General features: G+C 41.5%; 1 protein-coding gene across 4 annotated transcripts in view; it reads right to left on the bottom strand.

Moving 5' to 3' along the window:
• Positions 1 to 3,849: 3,849 nt before the first annotated feature.
• The window catches only part of HDX (highly divergent homeobox), a 148,590-nt gene continuing 131,208 nt past the window's right edge, over positions 3,850 to 21,231 (bottom strand). For all 4 annotated transcript variants that reach the window (XM_075940764.1, XM_006115323.4, XM_075940763.1 and 1 more), the window contains 3 exons: positions 18,282 to 18,365; positions 12,787 to 12,909; positions 3,850 to 8,282 (listed from right to left, as the gene is read on the bottom strand). In XM_075940764.1, coding sequence (XP_075796879.1) covers positions 8,157 to 8,282; positions 12,787 to 12,909; positions 18,282 to 18,365 — 333 coding nt within the window. In that variant the 3' untranslated portion in view covers positions 3,850 to 8,156. The remainder of the gene's footprint in view (positions 8,283 to 12,786; positions 12,910 to 18,281; positions 18,366 to 21,231) is intronic.

Here is a 21,231-nt window from a genome sequence, read left to right as displayed (position 1 = left end):
TTAAGAGATGTTTTGCATTTAGTTAATATCTATGAAAACCAAAATAGTTTTTAAAAAGTGTGTTAATTTTGTTGATTCAACTGACATGTTTCTTTGTACCTCACTCTCCCTCCGCCTCCCCACCTAACACATCTCAAACTATCTGCAAACTATTTCATACATTGGTGGGAAATTATAAGGGCACTTTTCTTTTTTATGTGAAACTTTTATAGGCAATTTGGTCTGCAGTTGGGCCAGATCCTGGTTCACTTAAAATTAACGAGAGCTTTGCAACTGATTATTCTAAGACTAGAATTTGACTCTTTATTGCATGCAAATAAAAAATAGTCTCTCTCTCTGCAGAAAAGTGTAAATGCAAACAAAAGCTAAAGACAGAATAGTTTCATTTCACATAGTAATGTACCCACTAGTTTTTAAATCTTAACTCTTTCCAGTATATAGCTGCAATTCATCACTTGGATGCTCTCTATCACAGAAATTAATTAATGTTAGAAAATGTCACTTTAGTCCTTTGGCACTGATAGAGCTAAGTACAATATCTGCTTACTGCAATCTGCACCAAGCATCACAGCTATCTATCAGCCTAGTACCTTAACCCAGAAGGTGGTAACATTTCCACTGACCCTAATATACACATGCCATATTTTCTTCCCCATATTGTAGACCAGATGTGGGCAGGATGTGGCCTCTGGGCTGAATCCAGCCTGCTAAGCTGCTGGATCTGGTCTGCAGCCACCTCACCTGAACTCTTAGGCACAGAGCAGCTCACACCACTTTAAACAGCTGGCTGCTCCCTGCTCTGGATGCTGGGGAGGGAGGGGAAGCTTCACTAGATTCCAGCCAAAAGGAGCTGAGAAATTTTGCTAGGGGTGGAGGCAGCGTGCAAAGACTCCTCCCTACCTCCACCCCTCCAATCTGAAGCAGAGCCACATGGAGCGGATAGCCATTTTGACCAGGCTGGGATGGCAGCAGACAGGCAGAGAGCCTGCATCAGGTTTCTGCAGGGCTGCTGGCTGGAAGCTGCCTAAGTAAGCATCTCCCAGCCAGAGCCTGCCTCTGGCATCCCACCCCGTCTCTTCCTGCAACACCTCCTCCAGGTCACTACTCCCTCCCAGATACTGCACCCCTCTCCCACATCCCTCCCCCAGGCCAGAATCCATAGGCGTGTGCAGCACATTTCATTAGGGTGTGCACCCAAAGAATTTTTTTAAATGCACTTTGACCCCCCCATTAGCCACACCGCTGACCCCTGTTAACCACACCCCTGACTCCCATTAGACATGCCCCTGGAGGTAACCCTCTCCGAGCAAGATGGGCACATGACCAAAAGTGTTATGTGATGCCCGACCCAAGGACTTTTCCCACCATCCTCCTAACAATAGGGATTAGTTTGGCTCCCACCAACCCCTCCCCCATGCAACTATCCTGCAATTGCATTAATCCAATGAGTATGACATTAATGTGGGGGTGGAAAAGTGGTGAACCAGTACCGAATTCATGTGGCTTGTTTGGATGTGCCATTGTAGCACCCAAGTTATTAATAAATATCTACCTTTCTCCTCTGCTGCCATGGCTCCTCCCCTTGCTCCATCAACTCCCCTGGTGCCTGCTGCCCCCAACCCCTCACCCTCCTCTGCTGACTCCTGCCCTTCTCACTGCCCTCAGCCTTCCTGAGACCTGCCCCCCCTCCACCAGCCCTTTTCTCCCCCATGCCCACTCCTCCAGTAGCCCCACTCTGATCATGTGAGCTACCCTTCCTCATCCCTTCATCTAACACCTACCTCGCCTCTCTCCTCTGGTGCTGGTCCCTCCCCTGCAGCTGTCTGCCCTTCTGCTTCACTCCCCAGAATCCCCTGGCACCTGCACCTTCCCTTACTCCTGCACCCTCCTGGTGCTTCCCCCTTCCCTCACTGCCCCTGCCCCCCTTTACCCTTTTTTCCCTGATGCCCACCCCTCACCACCCTCATGCCCCTGTGCCCTTACACATGACTTGCTCCAACCCCACCTTCCTCATGCCTACCCCTTCTGTCAAGCCTTCTCCCAGCACCTCCTCCTCCAATCCCCAATGCCTTTCCCCTCTCCTCTTCCTGCATCACCCTGTCCCCCCTCCCACTGACACCTCCCCTCCTGCCCTTTTCCTCATTGTCTCCACTTCCCCCCTAGCATTTGTGTCTCCTCTACTCTGTCCCTGTGGTGCCTTTACCTTTCTTCCCCCTCCCCCTCCATACAAGCCCCTTCCACCCCTTCCCCTTTCTTCCTTCCCCACCCTCCCCCACCGCAAAAGCCCCTTCCTCTTCCACCCCTTCCCCTTTCTTCCTTCCCCACCCTCCCCCACCGCAAAAGCCCCTTCCTCTCCCACCCCTTCCTCTTATTCCCCCCCCCTTGCCTTCAGCTTCTGCCTTACAGCTTGCAGGGCTGGAGTCAGAGCCAGCCCAAGCTGCAGGACTGGGGAGGGGCACCCCCGGGGCACTGTATAGTGCTGCAGGGCCGGGCGGGGGCATCCCCAGGGCACTGCACAGTGCTGTAGGGCGGGGCACCACGCGGTGCTGTCAGGATAGGCGGGGGCGTTGCCAGGGCGCCGCGCAGTGCTGAAGGGCCGGGCGCCACGTGGTGATACCGGGATGGGTGAGGGCGCCTCCAGGCTGTGCTGCTGAGCTGGGCTGGGCCAGGCGGGAGCACTCCCGGGTGCTTCAAGGGCGCCGCACTGTGCTGTCGGGCTGGGCAGGGGCGCCGGCGTGCTCAGGCACCTCAAGGGCACTGTGCTGGGGTGCCCCTGGGTGCCTGAAGGGCGCTGCGCTGTGCTGCCGGGCCAGGGTGCTCCCGGGAGCATCAAGAGCACGGCGCCGTGTGGGGAGGGGCATTCCCCTGCTGGGCCGCGCAGTGCTGCCGGTCCACGTGGGGTCTAGGGCACAAAAATGGCTCAGGTTAGCCGGTCCGAGACATTAGGGTGTGCCTGGGCACACCCAGCACAACCCGTGTGCACGCCTATGCCAGAATCCTTCCTTGCATCCAACTCCCCTCCCCAATCTTGCACTCCATTTCCCTGCCCCAGGTCACCACCCAAACCCTCAGCACCTTCTTTGCCCCGGTCACAACTTCCTCCCAGGCTCTGCACCTCCTTCCACACTCCCCGGGCCAGAATCCTCTCCTCCACCCATACCCCTTCCCAGACCCTACATCCCAAGCTCCTGCCCCAGATCACAACCTGCTCCTTCACCTAAACTTTCTCTCACACCCCGCACTTCAAGTCTCCTACCCCAAGCTTTCCCGCACCCCCTCCATTGAAGTGTGGCTCTTGACCACTTACCAAAATCTTGGTGTCCCCCCGCATTAAAAATTATTGCTCACCCCAGTCCTACACATTGTAATCCACAGATTCTCACCCTCCCACTTCTGTCATAGACCCCTAACCTCTGGCTGAGTTACTGAAGTTCATTATTTAAAGACTTGCAGTTAGGGATCCACCATTTACACTAACTGAAACCTGAAAGAGACCCATGCTTCTACAGAGGAAGGCAAAAAAAGCCCTCAGGATCTGTGCCAATCTGACCCTAGGGAAAATTCCTTCCTGACCCCAAATATGGCTATCTGTTAGACCCTGAGCATGTGGGCAAGACCCACCAGCCAGACACATGGAAAAGAATTTTCTATAGTAACCCTCAGCCTTCACATCCAGGCTAGGTCTAGACTACAGTCTTCTATCGGAAAAAGCTATACAAATTGCACTCTGCAATTTGCATAGCTTTTTCCAATAGCTTTTCTGGAAGAAGCTTTTCCGCTATTTGGCCCCATCTAGATTGCAGAATGAGGAATAAAGAGCTCCTCAAAAAAGCGCATTTGCTCTTCTGTAAAAAAAAAAAAAGGGAGGAAGAGCACGTTCCCTGGACGCGGCAGGGTTTTTCTGGAGGTATCCCAGAAAACCCCCGCAGTGTAGCCATAGCCCCAGGGTCCTGTAACCAACAATTAGATATATTTGCTCCTAGCCGTCATGCCATCATACACTGTTCTTCCTTATCAAAAATTTGCGTAACTTGGAAAAGAAAAAAAATGAAGTGAAAACTAAAGAAAATTAAAAAGCCTAAATCTCAAATACAAAAAAACTCCGAACAACTGAAATGATTAAAAGTTGAAGGAAAATGTCTACAGGAAGTTATTGCCCATTACAAAGTTTAAAAACAAAACAGTTCACATTACTTTTTGTTGTGGTCTTAAGGTGGTGTTATGTTTCAGAGGTAGTACGTGTAAAATGTAACACAGGATTTTAAAGGACTTATTCACTTAACTCAATGATACAGTGAAAATGCTTAATATTACCACAGAAGTAACCAGGAAGAATTCTCCTTAAAGAAACATTCTTTGAAGTCTCTTTTCTTGATTAGAAATTTGCTGTTTTGTTAAATTGCTTTTTAAAAATTCTTACCGCCTTCTGAGCAGAAAGTTCACCATTTTTGCTCACAGGGAAACAGACTCTGATTTGAGTAAAACTGGATTCTACTTTGGTGAAAAGTGGTACAGTGCCACCTGCCAAAGGCTGTTCCAGTCTCTCGGTACAATTTAGTTTTTTACCCATAGCTTTTTTTAAGGCTGCAAAATTTGGTCAGACAGTGTGATAAAATATTAATTGGCTGAACAAATCAGATGCCAAAAGGTGGCATAGCTGTCTTCTGATGAGAATCTGGCCAGAGATTTTGTTCAAGCTATTTTCTGACTTTGACCAGAAATGTGTTAATTGATTAACTCATGAACTCTTGCATTTTCATACAGAGAAAGCAAAACCTTGTATTAAAATTGAAAGAATGCTTCCAAGATGGCAGACCCTCTATAAACAAACTAGCTTATCATATAACTGGTTGATTCTGATGGCTGTGGGCAGTGGAACGGGAGGTAGTAAAGTACAATAAGCTAAGCTTTTGGTTGTAATATTATCAGTTAACTAAATCTTGATTTTTCAGATGTTCTGCTTAATTTTACATTCAGGTGCATTAATTCTTTTCTTTATGCCATCAGAATCCTGAGAATGAGAATCTGCTGTGGCTAGGAGCTAATGGGAAAGGCAATGCCATCCAGCTAATTTTTAAATTTAATCCTTAGTAATATGGTAACAATAGTACAGTTCTGCTACTAGAGAGGTGACCACTTTGCAGCAGTAAATTCCACAGTGAGATTTTCATCACATATACTCTGGCTACATAGTTTTGTTTATATAACTGCATTGTTATTTGACAGCTATACTATCTCTTCGTTTGGTGGGTAGGCGAGATGAACTTCCCAATTTAAATTGGCACATTATGTTTTTGGCTTATCTCCTTATGTTGTTCCACACTTTGTCTTCAAGGAGCTGCAAAGCTCTTGTTTTTCTTATAATTTTACTACTGACTTTGGTCACACAAAAGGTACTTTTGAGAATAGCATTGGACTTTAATATTAAAAGTGACCACTTAAGGGAAGGGAAGCTTTCTTAACAGCTCTGTTCTCCAGGTGTATTTAAAACCATACCTGCTTAATGTACTGATTGGAAATATTTATTACTACTCATTCCTGTTAGCACTATAGTCAATACAGGAGGCATTTTCAGGACATGAAGACAAGCAGTATCTCAAGTGGTACAACTTTCCCAACATATAGCAAGTTGACTAGCATCAGACATACTTTCATTGCTCCCTAAAAAAATAGCACCTTATTGCTAGTTTATCCTTCAGATTCAATCTTCCTTCTTGATCAGCCTACGTTGTTGCTGATTTGTTTCTGGATTGAAAAGCATGACTATTTTATTCTAAATGCTTTGTTATCCTACAATGCAGAAAGAGGCAAAGCATATTTTGCACAAAGGGAACTGGATACAGAATTGGGTACAGAACTCCAGCCTAGGATTTTAAGGTATATATAATTAACCAGGATTCTAATTCATTGAGTAAAGGTTCGTTTTTGGCACAGTTCATCCAATCAAACTAAATCAGATGTCATGTCAAGAAAAAAGCAAGTCGGAACAATAAAAAATTATTAATTGCAGTGATATAATTCCATTTGGCTACCAGTGTAAAAGGTGAAATTGCAAAAGATTCACAGACATGAAATTAAGAAATAGCATTAAAATCATGTTGCCTTTTGTCATTCCATGTCAAAGAGAACTAAGAGAGAATTAAGATCCAAATTGTGGAGCACAAGGGCAAGACATACCACATTTTAAATTTCTTCAATAAAGCTTGCTGAAAATATGAGGTTTTATTGTCAATTGCAGTATCTTTCTATCTATAGTACAGTTGATAATCCAGAGCAGAAAAACCTATAATAAATTATGCCTCTTGTCTCAGGATGTATAGTGCTGTGAATTAAATGTATAAAGTATTTAAATACAGTATAGTGATCCTTTCTCACAGTACGTCATATTTAGGGCTGGAAAGAAGTCAATACATTAATACCATATTTATGATAGAGCAGATCTGTCCCTCACAAAAAATCCTGAGAGCAGTTTCACACATGGAAACAGGAATTCAGTTCAAGAGAGAAGCTGGACAGAGGGTGCAAACTCTGCACGGATTTTCCTCTTTTTGGATGCTTAAGACTGTTTTTATTTACAAAGACCAGAGATCGTTCAACCCTTACCCCTATTCTACAGTAAATCTCTTTAATTTCTGTGGGATTACAGAGTAAGGTACTACTCAGCATAAGGTTGAAAGAATCTAACTCTCAAGTTGGTATGACCTAAAATTTTAGTGAGGACAGTTTGTGCATATTCAGACTAAAAATTAACAAATTCTAGCTGTAGGACACAGTACTGTGTACCACATTGAACCTGAATGTGTCAGCATGAATGTATTGTTTTAATGAGATGTGAGATTTAGGATGAATGAGCACTAAGGTAAATTAGCAGATAGTTGGGAGAGCTATAAATTTGGAAACTTCAGCTTTTTGCGGAAGAGGTTTTTGTGCAAAAACAAGCAGAGTAGACGGGGCCGTTTTGCGCAAAGATCTCCTTTTGCACAAGATCCTGTATACCTCCTTTTTTGAGGCATAAGGGATCTTGCACAAAAGGAATTTATTGTACAAAACGGCCCCGTCTACACTGCTTGTTTTTGCGCAAAAAGCTTCCGCAAAAAGCATAGGCAGAGCTATGCAAATGACAGCGCGGCAAATGCTAACGAGCGCTTCATTTGCATTGTCTCTGCCGACAAAAGGCTGCAGTATAGATGTAGTCCAAAACGGCTTTGTGCAAGGAGGGAATGGAATGATAACTGTCCTTGGCTTACACCACTGTTGCAATGTAGTGGAATATAGTTTATAGAAAATTCATTTAGCTGATTCCTGAATCTTCATGAACAGAGCCTTTACTGTTCAGGTTTTATAAAATGAAGTGAAATAAAAACATCACCATGACGGAAAAAAAATCTAAATACTGATGTAACTTTATCCTCTCATCCCATCATTACTTCTCCAGCAATCAAGAGTTTTCAGTAAAAGCCTAATGGTTTACAGCATTTAGATCTGCTTCTATACATTAGTACTTTATTGGAGGAGCTATTTAAAAACTATTCATTTTCATCTTTCAAGTGTTTTTCAGACATTTGTATGCGATAATGGGACACTCAACAATTTGTACTTATGTACCAAGAAGCACCTTAATTTAATCTCTTAATTCAGACTTTTTCAAGGTCTAAGGACAACTCAGCTCATAGGAAGCTCATTTTTCAATCTGGATTCTCAATTTTCCATCCACCTACCTGAGTAAGAAGGGGCAGGGGAAAAGGCAATGGTCACAATAAACAGGACTGGCTAGTCTTACATGACAAGCAACATTGAAATGCTACCTGGCTGTATAACTGCACATTTATTTTCCATTTTTAGTTCCCTGCTCAGGATAGATTTTGCTACAAAGCAAGAATTTTTTTGGAAAATTATAAATTACCCTAATCAAGGATGTGATGATAAAAATTAAAACCTTTTCCCATATAACTTTCTCACTGGTCAAAAACAAAGTTCCATATTTCCTGTCACTGAAAGTTGTGGTCATATCATATCACATTCATTCTTCAGCAAGGTCTGCTTAGTTTAGGGTTTCTGTTGACTGAATAATATTCAATAACAAAATGCCATTATCTTGAAATGCACACCTGTTAGGCAGTCTAAATGTTGTATTTTTGTATTTTTTTCTCCAAAGATCATAAACTGTCTGAGGCATTTTTCTCTGATAAAGATGACAAGCTGAATGAGGTATCATCAGGCTCTGGAGATGCATGATTGAAATCCATTTCTTCTAATTCAGGAGGTAAATCTGACAGCAGTGCCTATGTATAAAAAACAATACTTTTTTTACAATTAGTATTTGGACACATTTTTCAAGTTCCATGTTAACTATTCAAATACTTGTGTAGTACCAATAATGGTAAAATTCCTAATATTAAAGGAGAAACAGAATGTTGTCCATAAATGATGCAATTACTACTACTGCCAGATAACAAGCTTACTGCTTGCAACCACAGAGGAAAATGGTTGTAACTCAGGTCTAGAATGAAGACATAATAAGCGATGGCAAACTACCGTATTTAAAAATAGACACTACTGTATCCTCAGATGCATACATAGGAGGCTATCCAAAAGTCAACCTCCCGCCACCAGTAGCAGAGAAGGAAAAATTAATAATTTAATGTTTGTTCATCACTTGTTGCAGTTCTTCTATTAACAATTACCTTTTTCTAGTTTGTATGGCATATATTTATTTTACATTTTCTTTGTACCTTAGAGTGAATACATTGAAGGACAAACTAAAAAGCTTAGCCACTGTATTTTTTTTACCTACTGAAGACATTTTTAGGATAATTACACATTACAATACAGATGCAAACTTGCTAACTGTTTCAGTTATAAATAATACAGCCATACACTTTGCCAACAAAAGAAAATAAAACTAAAGGATGAACCTCTCTAATCCAGCAACATCTGTGGTCTGGCATGATTTTAGTTAGCCAGATGTCCCCTAATCATGGGTGTGGTTAAGTTTCTTGTGGTCCCATGAAGTTTATTTACAGTCCCCAGCCCTAGCTCTCAGTGTTCTGTGCTATTATTTAAATCTAATTCACCCCTAAATATCTTCTAAGAGCTCAGTAAGCAGTGGAAGTGTTGGTAATGCTGTTAGACAATATTGACCAGCAAATATGGTCCAGCAAATTCTCTGGTTTGGCACCAGTCAGGTTTCAAGGGTGCCGGACTAGAAAGGTTCAACCCGTATGTATATTGAAGGATTTCTACAATGCTTTCATGAAATTAGATCTGTTCTTTGGCTTATATGCTGTAACAAATAAACAGGTTGGCTCTGCACTTTCTAGGTGTGGCAGAAGCAGAAGCTATAATTAAGAGATACTGACAGTTAGGCTTATGTAAGATAAATGTAAGATACACTTATTTTTGTCAGGATTTATATCAAATTAGCACTGAAAGGCTCCAATTGGGATTTGGGCTTATTGTGTTAGGGTCTATACAAACACAGAAGTAACAACCCCTCTCCTTGTTGGACTTGCAGTCTAAAAATTCACACAGACAGGTGTTTTTTTTCTGAGACTTGGACAACTCCAGATGAAGCCTTAGTAGATTGCTGGTTCAATTCTATCCTTGAATAGTAGTGACTAATTGTTACCACCATTTGACAAATGCTTGCTGTTTTTACATAAAATAAAGTGGTGGCCTTACTGTAGTTCCTAGTGAATAGTAGGGACACTAGATACAGAGGCAGCAAAGCGGGGGGGGGGGGGGGGGGAGGGACTGGGGGGGAGAGGAGGGGAGGAGGGGGAGATGCATGTAGTCGACAGGTTTAACCAATAAGCCCAGGCTTATCAGTTAATCATTCAGTCAACTACATGTTGACATCCCTAGTGAATAGGTATCCTCATGATCATTGATTCTTGGCATCCTTGTTGGCAGTCTCTAAAGAAAAGCAAACATGTACAGATGATTCCTCCTGAAGAAGGTAGACACACATTTACAGAGCAGTGTAGAGGCCAGTTGCTATTGTTTGCGCTATTCCTGTTTTGTGAGTACATTCACATCAATTATAAGAAGGGTCAATCTGGCACATTTCACAAATGTGAAATCAAGTTGGAAATTAAAAGATAATACTTTAGGATTAAAATTTTATTTTAGCAATCTTTTTTTTGCAAGCGTATTTTGTTTTTAAGATCACCCCTAAGATCACTTACTCCTTATCACAGCTTCTAAGTTACTGTGGTTGCAGATTTAAATTAACTAATGTAAGTGTGTTGAGTTTTAAGATTTCATGGTTTTCAAATCTTCAAAAGTTCTGAAGTAAGTTAGGCTCACAAGTCCCATTCTCAAAAGAGGCTGAACTTGAAATTCATTTGGACTTAAGCTCCTAAATCAGAGTTTATGAAAATTTTACCCCATATATTTAATTTCCAGAAAGCATTTGGGTTGATCCTTTTTTTTTCCTGATTGCAAGTTTGACACAAATGTAAATATAAGGGTAACAGGTTTAAAACATTTATATACAGTAATTCTCTTTTAATATACGTTCAGATTTTTGCATCCTTCTGAAAAGAACTGTACTGAATTGCATTGACTTTAAAAGCAGATTGATGTCCAATCTTATTTCTAGTATTATAGTATGTTAAACATTCATTTGAAAAATGTGATTATTTATTTTAATAGAAAATTACCTCAAGATTTAAATTTTTCAAATAGGACAATGAATTACTATATTATGATGAATATATAAAAAGGGAATATATAAGACCATCTCGACCGATCTGATCCTACATTATGTAAGTAAGGGATATGGAACTGGGCCATATGTATATCATTAGTAGTTTTCTGTAACTGATGTTTCAGTTTCACAGTTTATGACATCTCTAGCACTCTGAATTAAATTTTATTATACACTGTCAGATGTGCCCACTCAAATAAAATACTATAAGAAACAAGAAGCATTGTTACTTCAAAGGAAATCAATATGAGAATGTATAAATTTAGCTTAAAAATGCTGCACAATGTTTAACATAAATAGTGCAACAAGACGAGATAGTAGGGATTTGAATTTTTTGTGTGCAGCAGTATTCATTTACTGTAAGTGAAAGATCCTCCACAACTTATAGTTTGTGAAAGCTGAACAATCATAAATACACCTCTGAATCAATATTCAACCTGTGTACACAAGCTCTGATCCAACAAAGTAACAAAGCATGTGCTTAAAATGAAGTAATATATTACAATATTTTGCTAGACTAGGGACACAGCTCCACCTAATACACTGAGGAGGAAAATGATACTGTAATGATTTTATGACTGACTAAAAGAAATCCCACTATCACATTATGCTTTGCCACAGAATACCAGAACCTCAGTTGGTATAAGTTTGCATTGACACTCCTGGAGACTACACGGCTACGTCTACACTGGCCCCTTTTCCAGAAGGGGCATGTTAATTTCAGCGATCGTAATAGGGAAATCCGCGGGGGATTTAAATATCCCCCGCGGCATTTAAATAAAAATGTCCGCCGCTTTTTTCCGGCTTTTAGAAAAGCCGGAAAAGAGCGTCTACACTGGCCCCGATCCTCCGGAAAAAGCGCCCTTTTCCGGAGGATCTTATTCCTACTTCGAAGTAGGCTTTTAAAAGCTTCTAAAAGCCGGAAAAAAGCGGCGGACATTTTTATTTAAATGCCGCGGGGGATATTTAAATCCCCCGCGGATTTCCCTATTACGATCGCTGAAATTAACATGCCCCTTCCGGAAAAGGGGCCAGTGTAGACGTAGCCCACGAGTTTAAGATGAAAATCAAACAAGTATTTTTGAAATACAAAAGCTACTTGACACTGTACAAAAATGATTCCTTGGAGCAAACTAAGGCAGTGGCAGGAACTGAGGAGATCTAGTTTTTATTCCTGGCTCGGCCACAGACTTCTTATGTAACATTAGGCAAGTCACTTATTGGTCTGGGCCTCAGTTCCCCCTTTGGAAAGTGAAGATAATACTTTTGCTCTCTTATCCTTTATCTGTATTGTCTGTTCACACTACAAGATCTCTGCTGCAGGGATGGTCTTACTGTGCGGTTGTCTACACTGCAATTAAACACGGGGGCTGTGTCTAGCATCCCTTTTCCGGAAAAGGGTGCCAATGTAATGAGACACTTCGGAATTGCAAATGCCGCGGGGGATTTAAATATCCCCCACGGCATTTGCATGAACATGGCTGCCGCTTTTTTCCAGCTCGGGGCTTTGCCGGAGAAAAGCACCAGTCTAGACGGGATCTTTCAGAAATTAAAGCCTTTTCCGGAAGATCACTTATTCCTGATTTTAAGAGGAATAAGGGATCTTCCGGAAAAGGCTTTATTTTCCAAAAGATCCCGGCTAGACTGGCGCTTTTCTCCAGCAAAGCCCCGAGCCGGAAAAAAGCGGCAGCCATGTTCATGCAAATGCCGTGGGGGATATTTAAATCCCCCGCGGCATTTGCAATTCCGAAGTGTCTCATTAGCATCCCTTTTCCGGAAAAGGGTGACAATGTAGAGACAGCCTTGTAGCTGGACTATGTCAGCTGGCTTGGTTTGTGAAGCTGTAAAATTGCAGTGTAGATATTTGGTCTCATATTAGCACCTGGGCTCTGGGATCCTACCTCTTGCAGAGTCCCATGAGTGTTAAAATGCAGTTTAGACAAGTCCTGTGTGTCCATATCATGCTGATCACCATCTGGGTTGGGGCCTGTAAGCACTACCATAATATAAATAACTATGAAAATGACAAGACAAAAAAAAGTCTGACATACTTGTTGCCTACTTCTTTGACTTACCTGCTGCTGTTCTTTATCATCTGATTTGATAGCAAGTATCAAGCTCCTAGTGAATGTCTGTAGCTCAAAATATTTCTGTTTGTGATTCTCCAATTCATTTTCAATGAACCTAACTTCTTCATTCTGAGGAGAAAAATGAATATAATTCTGCAAATAATAATTAGTACTGGATAAAATTATGACATTAAATGTACCTATATTTAAATAAAAATTAGTAACAATGATTTTCTTACTATTATGATCAAAATAAAGTACAGTGAAGCCAAATAATTCTAGAAGGTAAAAATTCCCCATGAAAGTATTGTGGAAAAATTCCTCAGGGTTCGCACTGTCTGACCTGATTTTGATAATTGGGCATTAAGACAGAACAAGGCATGTTTTATGAGACTTTAGAAATGAACACAAGAGAGGCATTCTAACTGACTGTGAATGATGTCACAATAGGCCTATAATGCCTAATAAATGTACAGGCCAAACCATTTCTTCGGATCCTATATAAACTCCATTTATTTATTTGGCACATGCAATCAACAATGTTCAAAGCACCAAGACCTCCAGGAAGCTGAGTCATTTTGCAAATAAACTCCATGCATAATGGCAATCCTACTACAAAAAAGCATTCTAAGGAAATTACTGTATACCTCAACAGCTCTTTTAATAAGTTCTGTCTTTTGGCCCCAGAGACGGGTATCTCAGATATCACCTTAAAAGAAGTTTCTGGCTCTCTCTCCCCAACAAAGACAGCAAGTAGGCTCTACTCCACAGTGGGGAGCTAGAAATGGAAAAAGGTGAGAGAAAAATCTCTAAAATTTCCTAACTCCAGGGCACCTAGAAACATACCGTTTATGGAAAGAATCAGCTAAGTCTGGACCCGAAAGGATCAACTCAATAACCATCCTCAAAATCCTCACTGTAAATAGTGATGAAATCAAGGTCATCTGGTTTGTTTGGAGAATGGAAATAAAACTGTTTCAAAGGCCTACCCAAGCTTACCTGCTTGTTAATTTTCTGAGGCTGGGACTGAGGCAGTCACTGCTTACTACAGCAGTGACTGAACCACATGCTGGATCCACTGTTGCTGCTCCCAGCACCAATCTACCAACTGCCCCAGTACATTACAAAGAGCTGGGAACAAAAGAGCTGGGATCAACCTGGTACTACACAGAGTGGAGGTCTTTAAGCATGCCTCTCTTCCGTCACTGTTTGCTTGCTCATAGTTTGCAGATAGTGTGGTAGATGTGTTGTTCACAGGATATTAGTGAGATGAGGTGGATAAGGTAATACCTTTTATTGGTCTAATCACAGGTATAACCTCATTCCCCCTTGTCTCTCACTGTTTGCAGAGGCAGAATTAGAGGAGTATCTATAAACTCTTTTCCCCTACAGCCCAACTCCCTGACTTACAACACAATCCTCTTCTTCAACTGCTCCTGCACCAGTTAGGAGACAGCAACCCATTTAAAAACCAAAGAGTACTCATCCTTAGCCAATAACCTAGCCCATCATTGGAGAAGACCTGTTCATAATTGCAAACCAATCCACAGCCAATTTACTGCCACCAGTGCCAATACAGGAATTAAACTTTTGAACAGTTAACTCCCTCTTCTATGCCTCCAATAGATATTCCTTGGATATTGAAATCCTATCTAGGAAAGTAGTGGCTAGAAATTTACAGCATCTGATTGCTTAAAATAGCTAATGTGAAATGAGCTGGTGGTTTCCCAGTCCCAGTTTCTACTATCGATGTCACCTCAGATACCACTGTGATTGGTGCACTACAAATATCCAAACAGAAAAGAAAAACCACCACAACTGACATCCTCATTGACAGGCCAGCAAAACAGCAGTACACTAGCATCTCTTTCTCTCAAGATAGCCCCTTAATTTCAGATTTGTGGCATAGTGGTAAGAGTGTGGGAAACCACTGAAGGTGTCAACCTGGAGGATAAACAAAGGGCATGAGTTTGGCATTTTCCAGCCATTCTATAAAAGCAGTGAACAACATGTATTACTGGATTTACAAGGCACAATACTTAAATGGCAAAATTATTAAATTAAAAGTTCAAATTTAACTCCAGGTTCAGTAAATACTTCAGCAAAATTCCCACATACACTTTACTAGACTTACTGCACTGTATATATTCTAAGTTAATTTCTTGCACATAAAAATATAATTTCCCTTAGGCATTTCCTTTTGTAAAGATCAGGTTATGTGAAGATTATATATAGTTAATGACCTGTGTTCTGTTTACATTTTCAAGATGAAGAAAATGGTGTGTCTGCAAAAGATGTCCAAGTGATGGCACTGAACACAAATTTTCCACAGGAAAACGATATATACAAACTATACCACAGCTAGTGCAGGACTTCTCCCATCTATAGCCCCCAGCCTTCCTTAGCACATGTGCCTCAATTCCGTTCTGGAAGACTCAGTTTTAGGGATGACACAGTAATTTGGTCTCTATGACAATTTAACATTTTCTTTCCGCTGCAACTGCCAAGTGATTGTCAGTTTTTGGTAGTGGTTTTTGGGATACAGATTTACATCTGCTAGAAACTGAACTGAGAACATCAAAAAATCTCACAGCCATCTTTCTCTCTTCCCACATTTCTTCACTATCTAGCTAAGAATTTCGGAATGCAAAGTTAATAATAATCCAGGCATACATAAAACGTGCTTTCACTTTATGCTGTTCATTAAGCTCCTGGGAGAAATATGTATACAACTTCACAATATACAGCACTTAGAAATAAAAGAATTAATAATTAGCATCAGAAAGCTTGAATACTGGTGCCATAATAGTGATGATTCAAAGTAATTCTTTCAAACGCTAGAGTTAACATGCCACTAAAATACATAGCAAATTATCATCATCTCTTTACATATAAAACATTTTTTCCTGTGGGACGACAGAGTGATATCATCACGTCACTCTGCGTCTATAGGAGCCAAGCCCCACTCACTCCCAGCCTGACCCTTCCCAGGGCCTGTAGCCCAGTCCTCCCCTCCTCTCTCCCCAGAAGCCAGGAGGAGAGACGTAATGGCTGCGGGGGAGAGCCGGGCACTACCTTGCCCCAGTCCCCCTCCATAGCGGCCAGGGTGGGGGGGGGGAAGAGCAGGGGCTGGGGTGGCAAGGGACTGAGGCAGCCCACCAAGAGCTGGATCACCCAGGAGCATATGGGGGGCAAGACCCAGGGCGGCCTCCTGGCTGGAGTAGCCTTGGTTTGAGCCCTCCCCAGTGGCCTAGGGCAGGGGGGAAAAGAACTGGAGTGGCCTCGGACCCTCCCGGCGGCAGGGGGTATGGGCAAGAGCCAGCATGGTCTTATCCCTGGGCCCTCCATGACCGGGAAGGGAGTTGGAGAGCATAGTGAGCAGGGGGCAAAGCCCCCTAGTTATAATTAAGGATTCATTACACATTCTCTTTGAAAAAATATTAAACCTTGCTATGGTAAAGAAATGTAGCTAAAATGCATAAGAGTAAACATTTCAACAACCAGAGGCGTTTTTCTTATTGGATGGATAAAATGCAAATCATAATTCAAAGTGACTCTTTTTTAATCCAATACTTTTTGAGGGTATAACCTAGTTATTCGGTTCAAATGGTAAATGAATTTGAAAAATCATCATCATCTTCTGTGAACGTGTGTGTTTGAAAAGTGGAATTGTAGTTTACTGAGACCAAAATTTGTAGCTGTCTTGTACATTTCTCCTTGTGCATAATTTACAATGAACGAATTATAAAGTACAACAATTCTGACAGCAAATTAAGGAAATCATGATAGCATGATTTAATTTTTCCTTAATATATATTCAATATAAAAAGCCAAATTTCAAAATCCTTTAAATTTAAGTCCATACATTCACAAGATCGTTTGGGTCTGAAATGATGCATATAAGCCAATTCCCCCCAAAACTTTCAGATTTTGATGATAACAAATCATTGCATTTCCAAATTCAGAAGTCTAGTTAAAAGGCATTGGAAAACTTTGCCCAAAAAGTGTGTATAATGTTTTGCAAAATAGGCATTAATTTACTTTATTTAAAAAAAACCTGTCAGACTTAATAAAACTATGTTCTGAACATGAAAGTTTCACATATAGGTTTGTTACAGACTGGCAATCATTTCACATTTATTAAACCTGTTTTTTCAGTTAAGTTTAAATTATCATCAACTTCCAGAATATATCTAACAATCAGGGATTAATCTTCAGTAGACCCACTCTTGTTTGCTGTAGCTATTTTTGTATACAAAACACATTTTCCATGGACCAAATGGACAGTTAAACATGAATATGTCATGCAAGCCCTAATGCAAATCAACAAACATTGATTTTAGAGGCTTGATGAAGAGTTGGTCCTAAAAATACATTTAATATAGAGTATTTTCTTTAAGCCACATTTTTTGTAAGAATATCAGCTTACTGGGATTTATTACTGATGAAAGCTTGCATGTCAGCTATTTACTCAGAGCTTTGGTCAACTAAAAGCTAAAACATATTTATGCAGAGAACATGTAACCATGAAGATGAATAGTTTGTGTCAAAACGCAATGAAAACAAACAAGGTTCTGTAGGGCATGCTGTCACAAGAAGCCATTCAGTTCAGTGACAAGTGACATTAAGAAAAGGTCATTCATCATCCATATTCATCCTCCATTGTCCTTACCCTGGAACACAATGCCCAGAAGATTCATTTTTGTGCCCCAAAGTTTATAGTCTATTTTTTGTTGTTTAAAATAATTTATTCTTTTAAAAACAGGTCCTAGTCTAACAAAATCTATATATTTTACAAATAATATATAATTACAAATGTGTCAGTTTCACACAGAAAACACTATGTATACAACGAAACCATAGCATCTCATATGTGAGCAAAATTAAATGTATAAACCTTTACAATTTTGGTAGAAGATCCTGAATGCCTGGGTATCCAGCTTTTTTCCCCCCCATGTTACTGTTTCAAAGACAACTCTATATAGTCATTTATAACCAGAATGATCAGCAGTGTTGTTATATGGTGGCTACATTACTAAAGCCATTGCTTTCTCAGGCCTCCCTGCTTTATTAGCGATCTCCAGTTGTTAATGTTGCCTACTAATGCCAGTAGTATTAGGCTATATATTTTAAAAAAATAAATCCCCAAAGAATGTTTGTATTTGATGAAAACACAGACTTCACCTAAAAATAAATGAAAAAGATGGTATATTTTAAAAATGCTAAATAAATTGTCTTGGTGTGAGTTACCCAGGGAAACTGTAAACTGCCAAAATCATAGTAGTTTAGCTGCTCTGCAGGACCAATGCTGCTGCTGCTGCTTCTTTCGGAGTTCCTTTCATTTTGCAGAAACAAGGATCTAATCACTAAGAACCTACATATAGCTGATGGAATTACTATCACAGCCTGAATGCTAGAAGAAAGGCTTCCACTCTTCCACACCTTTCCCTGCAAAAAACCTGCTTGAGCTTTCTGCGTATTACAAGATTTCAATCACTTACCTTATAATCCAAAAGAGAGCTCATCTGATCCACTTCAGAATTACTAATCATATCACTTTCTTCATCATCTATAATTTCTATTTTCTGAAATAGAAGTAGAAGGTATTCATTCAAAAATCTAAACTTCTGAATTTCTAGCTTACTAGCCTCTATGATTCTATTAGACCTAAGAAACAATATTTGCACCCTCTCAAATTATATTAGAAGGAAGAGGGCTACATAAATTTCTTTTGCTGTTTAAAAATTATTTTGAATTTCTGAATATCCATTAGATGGCGATCATGCATCCTGCTCCCAGTCAAAACTCCAGGGAGGAAACTACCTGAGGGAGCGTACACAAAGTTAGGACACTGTTGTTGTGGTGATTCACTGTACATACTGTAGAGGAGCTAGCTGCTGCCTTTTTTTGTTGTTGATTAAATTGCATACTGAATCTCCTTTTAGACTGCACAGCTGGCCTTACAGGGAAAATGTGTGTTTTCTACAGACTCTTTGTGAGAGATGTTATGTCATCCAAGCAAGACAGACATGATGAACGACTGCCACCTGGGAAATTTCCTACTGCAGGATGGGCAAGAGAGCCTCCGTGGGCTGGATTGAGCCCTCCAGCAGGTTGATCCAACCTGTGGGCACACCCTGCCGCTCCCCTGCCTCTAGGCTAATTAGGGCCTGGGGATTGCGGAGCACACAAAGGGTATGTCTAGGCTACATGGCTCTGTTGCCAGAGCCATGTAGATTAGTTTACTAGACATACCCAAATGAAGCGGCGATTTAAATAATCGCTGCTTCATTTAAATTAAAATGGCTGCCGCGCTGAGCCGATCAGCTGTTTGTCAGCTCAGCGCGCTAGTCTGGATGCTCCGCGGTCGATATCAAAGGCATTTGTCGACCGTCCTGTTATGCCTCGTGGGATGAGGTTTACCGGGGCGGTCCACAAATGCCTTTGATGTCGACCGTGGAGCATCCAGACTAGGGTGCTGAGCTGACAAACAGCTGATCGGCTCAGCGCGGCAGCCATTTTAATTTAAATGAAGTGGCGATTATTTAAATCGCCGCTTCATTTGGGTATGTCTAGTAAACTAATCTACATGGCTCTGGCGACAGAGCCATGAAGTCTAGACATACCCAAAGTATCTTCCCCTGCCCTGTAAGGGGTGTGCGGTGCTTAGAGTGAACCACCAGCTGTCGACTCACTCTAAGCACTGTGTGCTCCTTGTAGGGTGGTAGGAGACTTCATGTGCTCTCTCCGCCCCCAGGCCAATCATGGCCTGGGGACAGGGAAGCAAAGAAATGTCCTGGCCCTGCTTCTTCTGCCTGAGGCTCCACCCCCTCCGGGGCAAAATTTGTGAAGTGGGCCCCCCTCCCCCCCCGTCCTACTGGCAAGTCTTTACTAATTTAATTCTTGCCCTTTTGTAATAAAATCTCTCTCTTTTTAAAAATAGTTCCTCATCTAGTCTGTTTTAGGACCTTGACAATAATATGATAACTCCAGAAACTGACTCTGTCTTCTTTGAATATAATGCTCTGACAGGGACAGGACTCAATTCTTCTTCCAGAACCAGTGGAAACAGAGAAATTAGTGGTAGGAAATTAGAGAATTCAGCTATATACTGTAAAAGAAAAATACATTTGTCTCCACCTGTAAAACTCAGGGTATGTCTACACTGCAGAGTTTTTTCAGAAAAATGGTCCTTTTTCTGAAAAACTTCACTTACGTCCACACTGCAATCGTATTCTTCCCCTCCCCCCCCCAAATTTGAAAGAACAGAGGGTTTTTTCTGATATTGGTAGTCCTCATTCTATGAGGAAGAAGCCTTTTTTCGAAAGAGCTCTTTTGGAAAACGGTGTGTGGGGACGGGGAATAGGAAGTTCTTTCGAAAGAAATTGAAAGAAAAGCACAGGTACCCTGGTGGCCATTCCGCCCATATTAATCACAGCTTACATGCGAGATAGTGCCCATTCAGTCTGGATGCTGTCTTTTGAAAAAGCAGACAGCTTTTTTGATGCACTTTGGCAGTGTGGACGTGCTCTTTTGGAAGAAGTTTTTTCAGAAGATCTTTTCCAGAATAGCTTCTTCTGAAAGAAGCCTGCAGACTAGATGTAGACTCACAGTCTAGACACATGGACACAAAGAGAAGGGTCATCATCCAAGAGGAAGAACATCCTCCTTTCTGTAAATATTCTAAGACAAAAACACAGGTATTCCTCTTACCTTCATGCAAAAACCTGCATTAGGAAAATTCTAGTTCTGATCATAGTAGCCCCTTCCAGTGCTCCATCTCTTATAAGCATTTGTAGGTTTTGTGGGCCTTCTAACATTTACTGCAGGTATTGGTATATTCTTTGTGGACAAACATCTCCTCCCACAATAAATCTTAGGAAACAGGATCAGTTCCAACAAGCTAAACTTGTATTGCCTGCCAGCTGAGAGCCTATATAGGATTTTCAGCCTTCCGAGGAGCCTCTATTGGTTCATCAGGAGGCTAGTAAGCGGAGGTTACTCACCTTGTGCAGTAACTGGAGTTCCTTGAGATGGTGCCCCCATGGATACACAACACTGGGTCTTGGTGCCATTCCAGTGCCTCAATCAGAGATTTTGAAGCAGTCCCTCCAGGGGCCACACATGCACAGCGCCAACTGGCACGTGCTTTCCGGTAGGCACATGCATACACGGCCCATGCCCTCCAGTTCCTTCTCTTCCCCAGAGGCCTTATAGGTCCAAAACAGAGGGGAAGAGGGCAGTTATGGCGCATCCATGGGGAACCATCTCAAAGAACTCCAGTTACTGCACAAGATGAGTAACCTCCACTATTTCTTCGAGAGGTCTCTGTGGATGCTCCACGCTGGGTGATTAGCAAGCATGTGGAGGTGAGGGTTTTGGAGTATTGAGGAAGGCCGATGATAGAACCACATAGCGCACAGAGGTATCATGCCCATAGGAGAGTGTGTA

Source organism: Pelodiscus sinensis, chromosome 13 (assembly GCF_049634645.1).
Source record: "Pelodiscus sinensis isolate JC-2024 chromosome 13, ASM4963464v1, whole genome shotgun sequence".
Lineage (NCBI taxonomy): Eukaryota > Metazoa > Chordata > Testudines > Trionychidae > Pelodiscus > Pelodiscus sinensis.
Note: the sequence above shows the minus strand (reverse complement) of the source record. Positions and strands in the feature narration are given on the sequence as shown.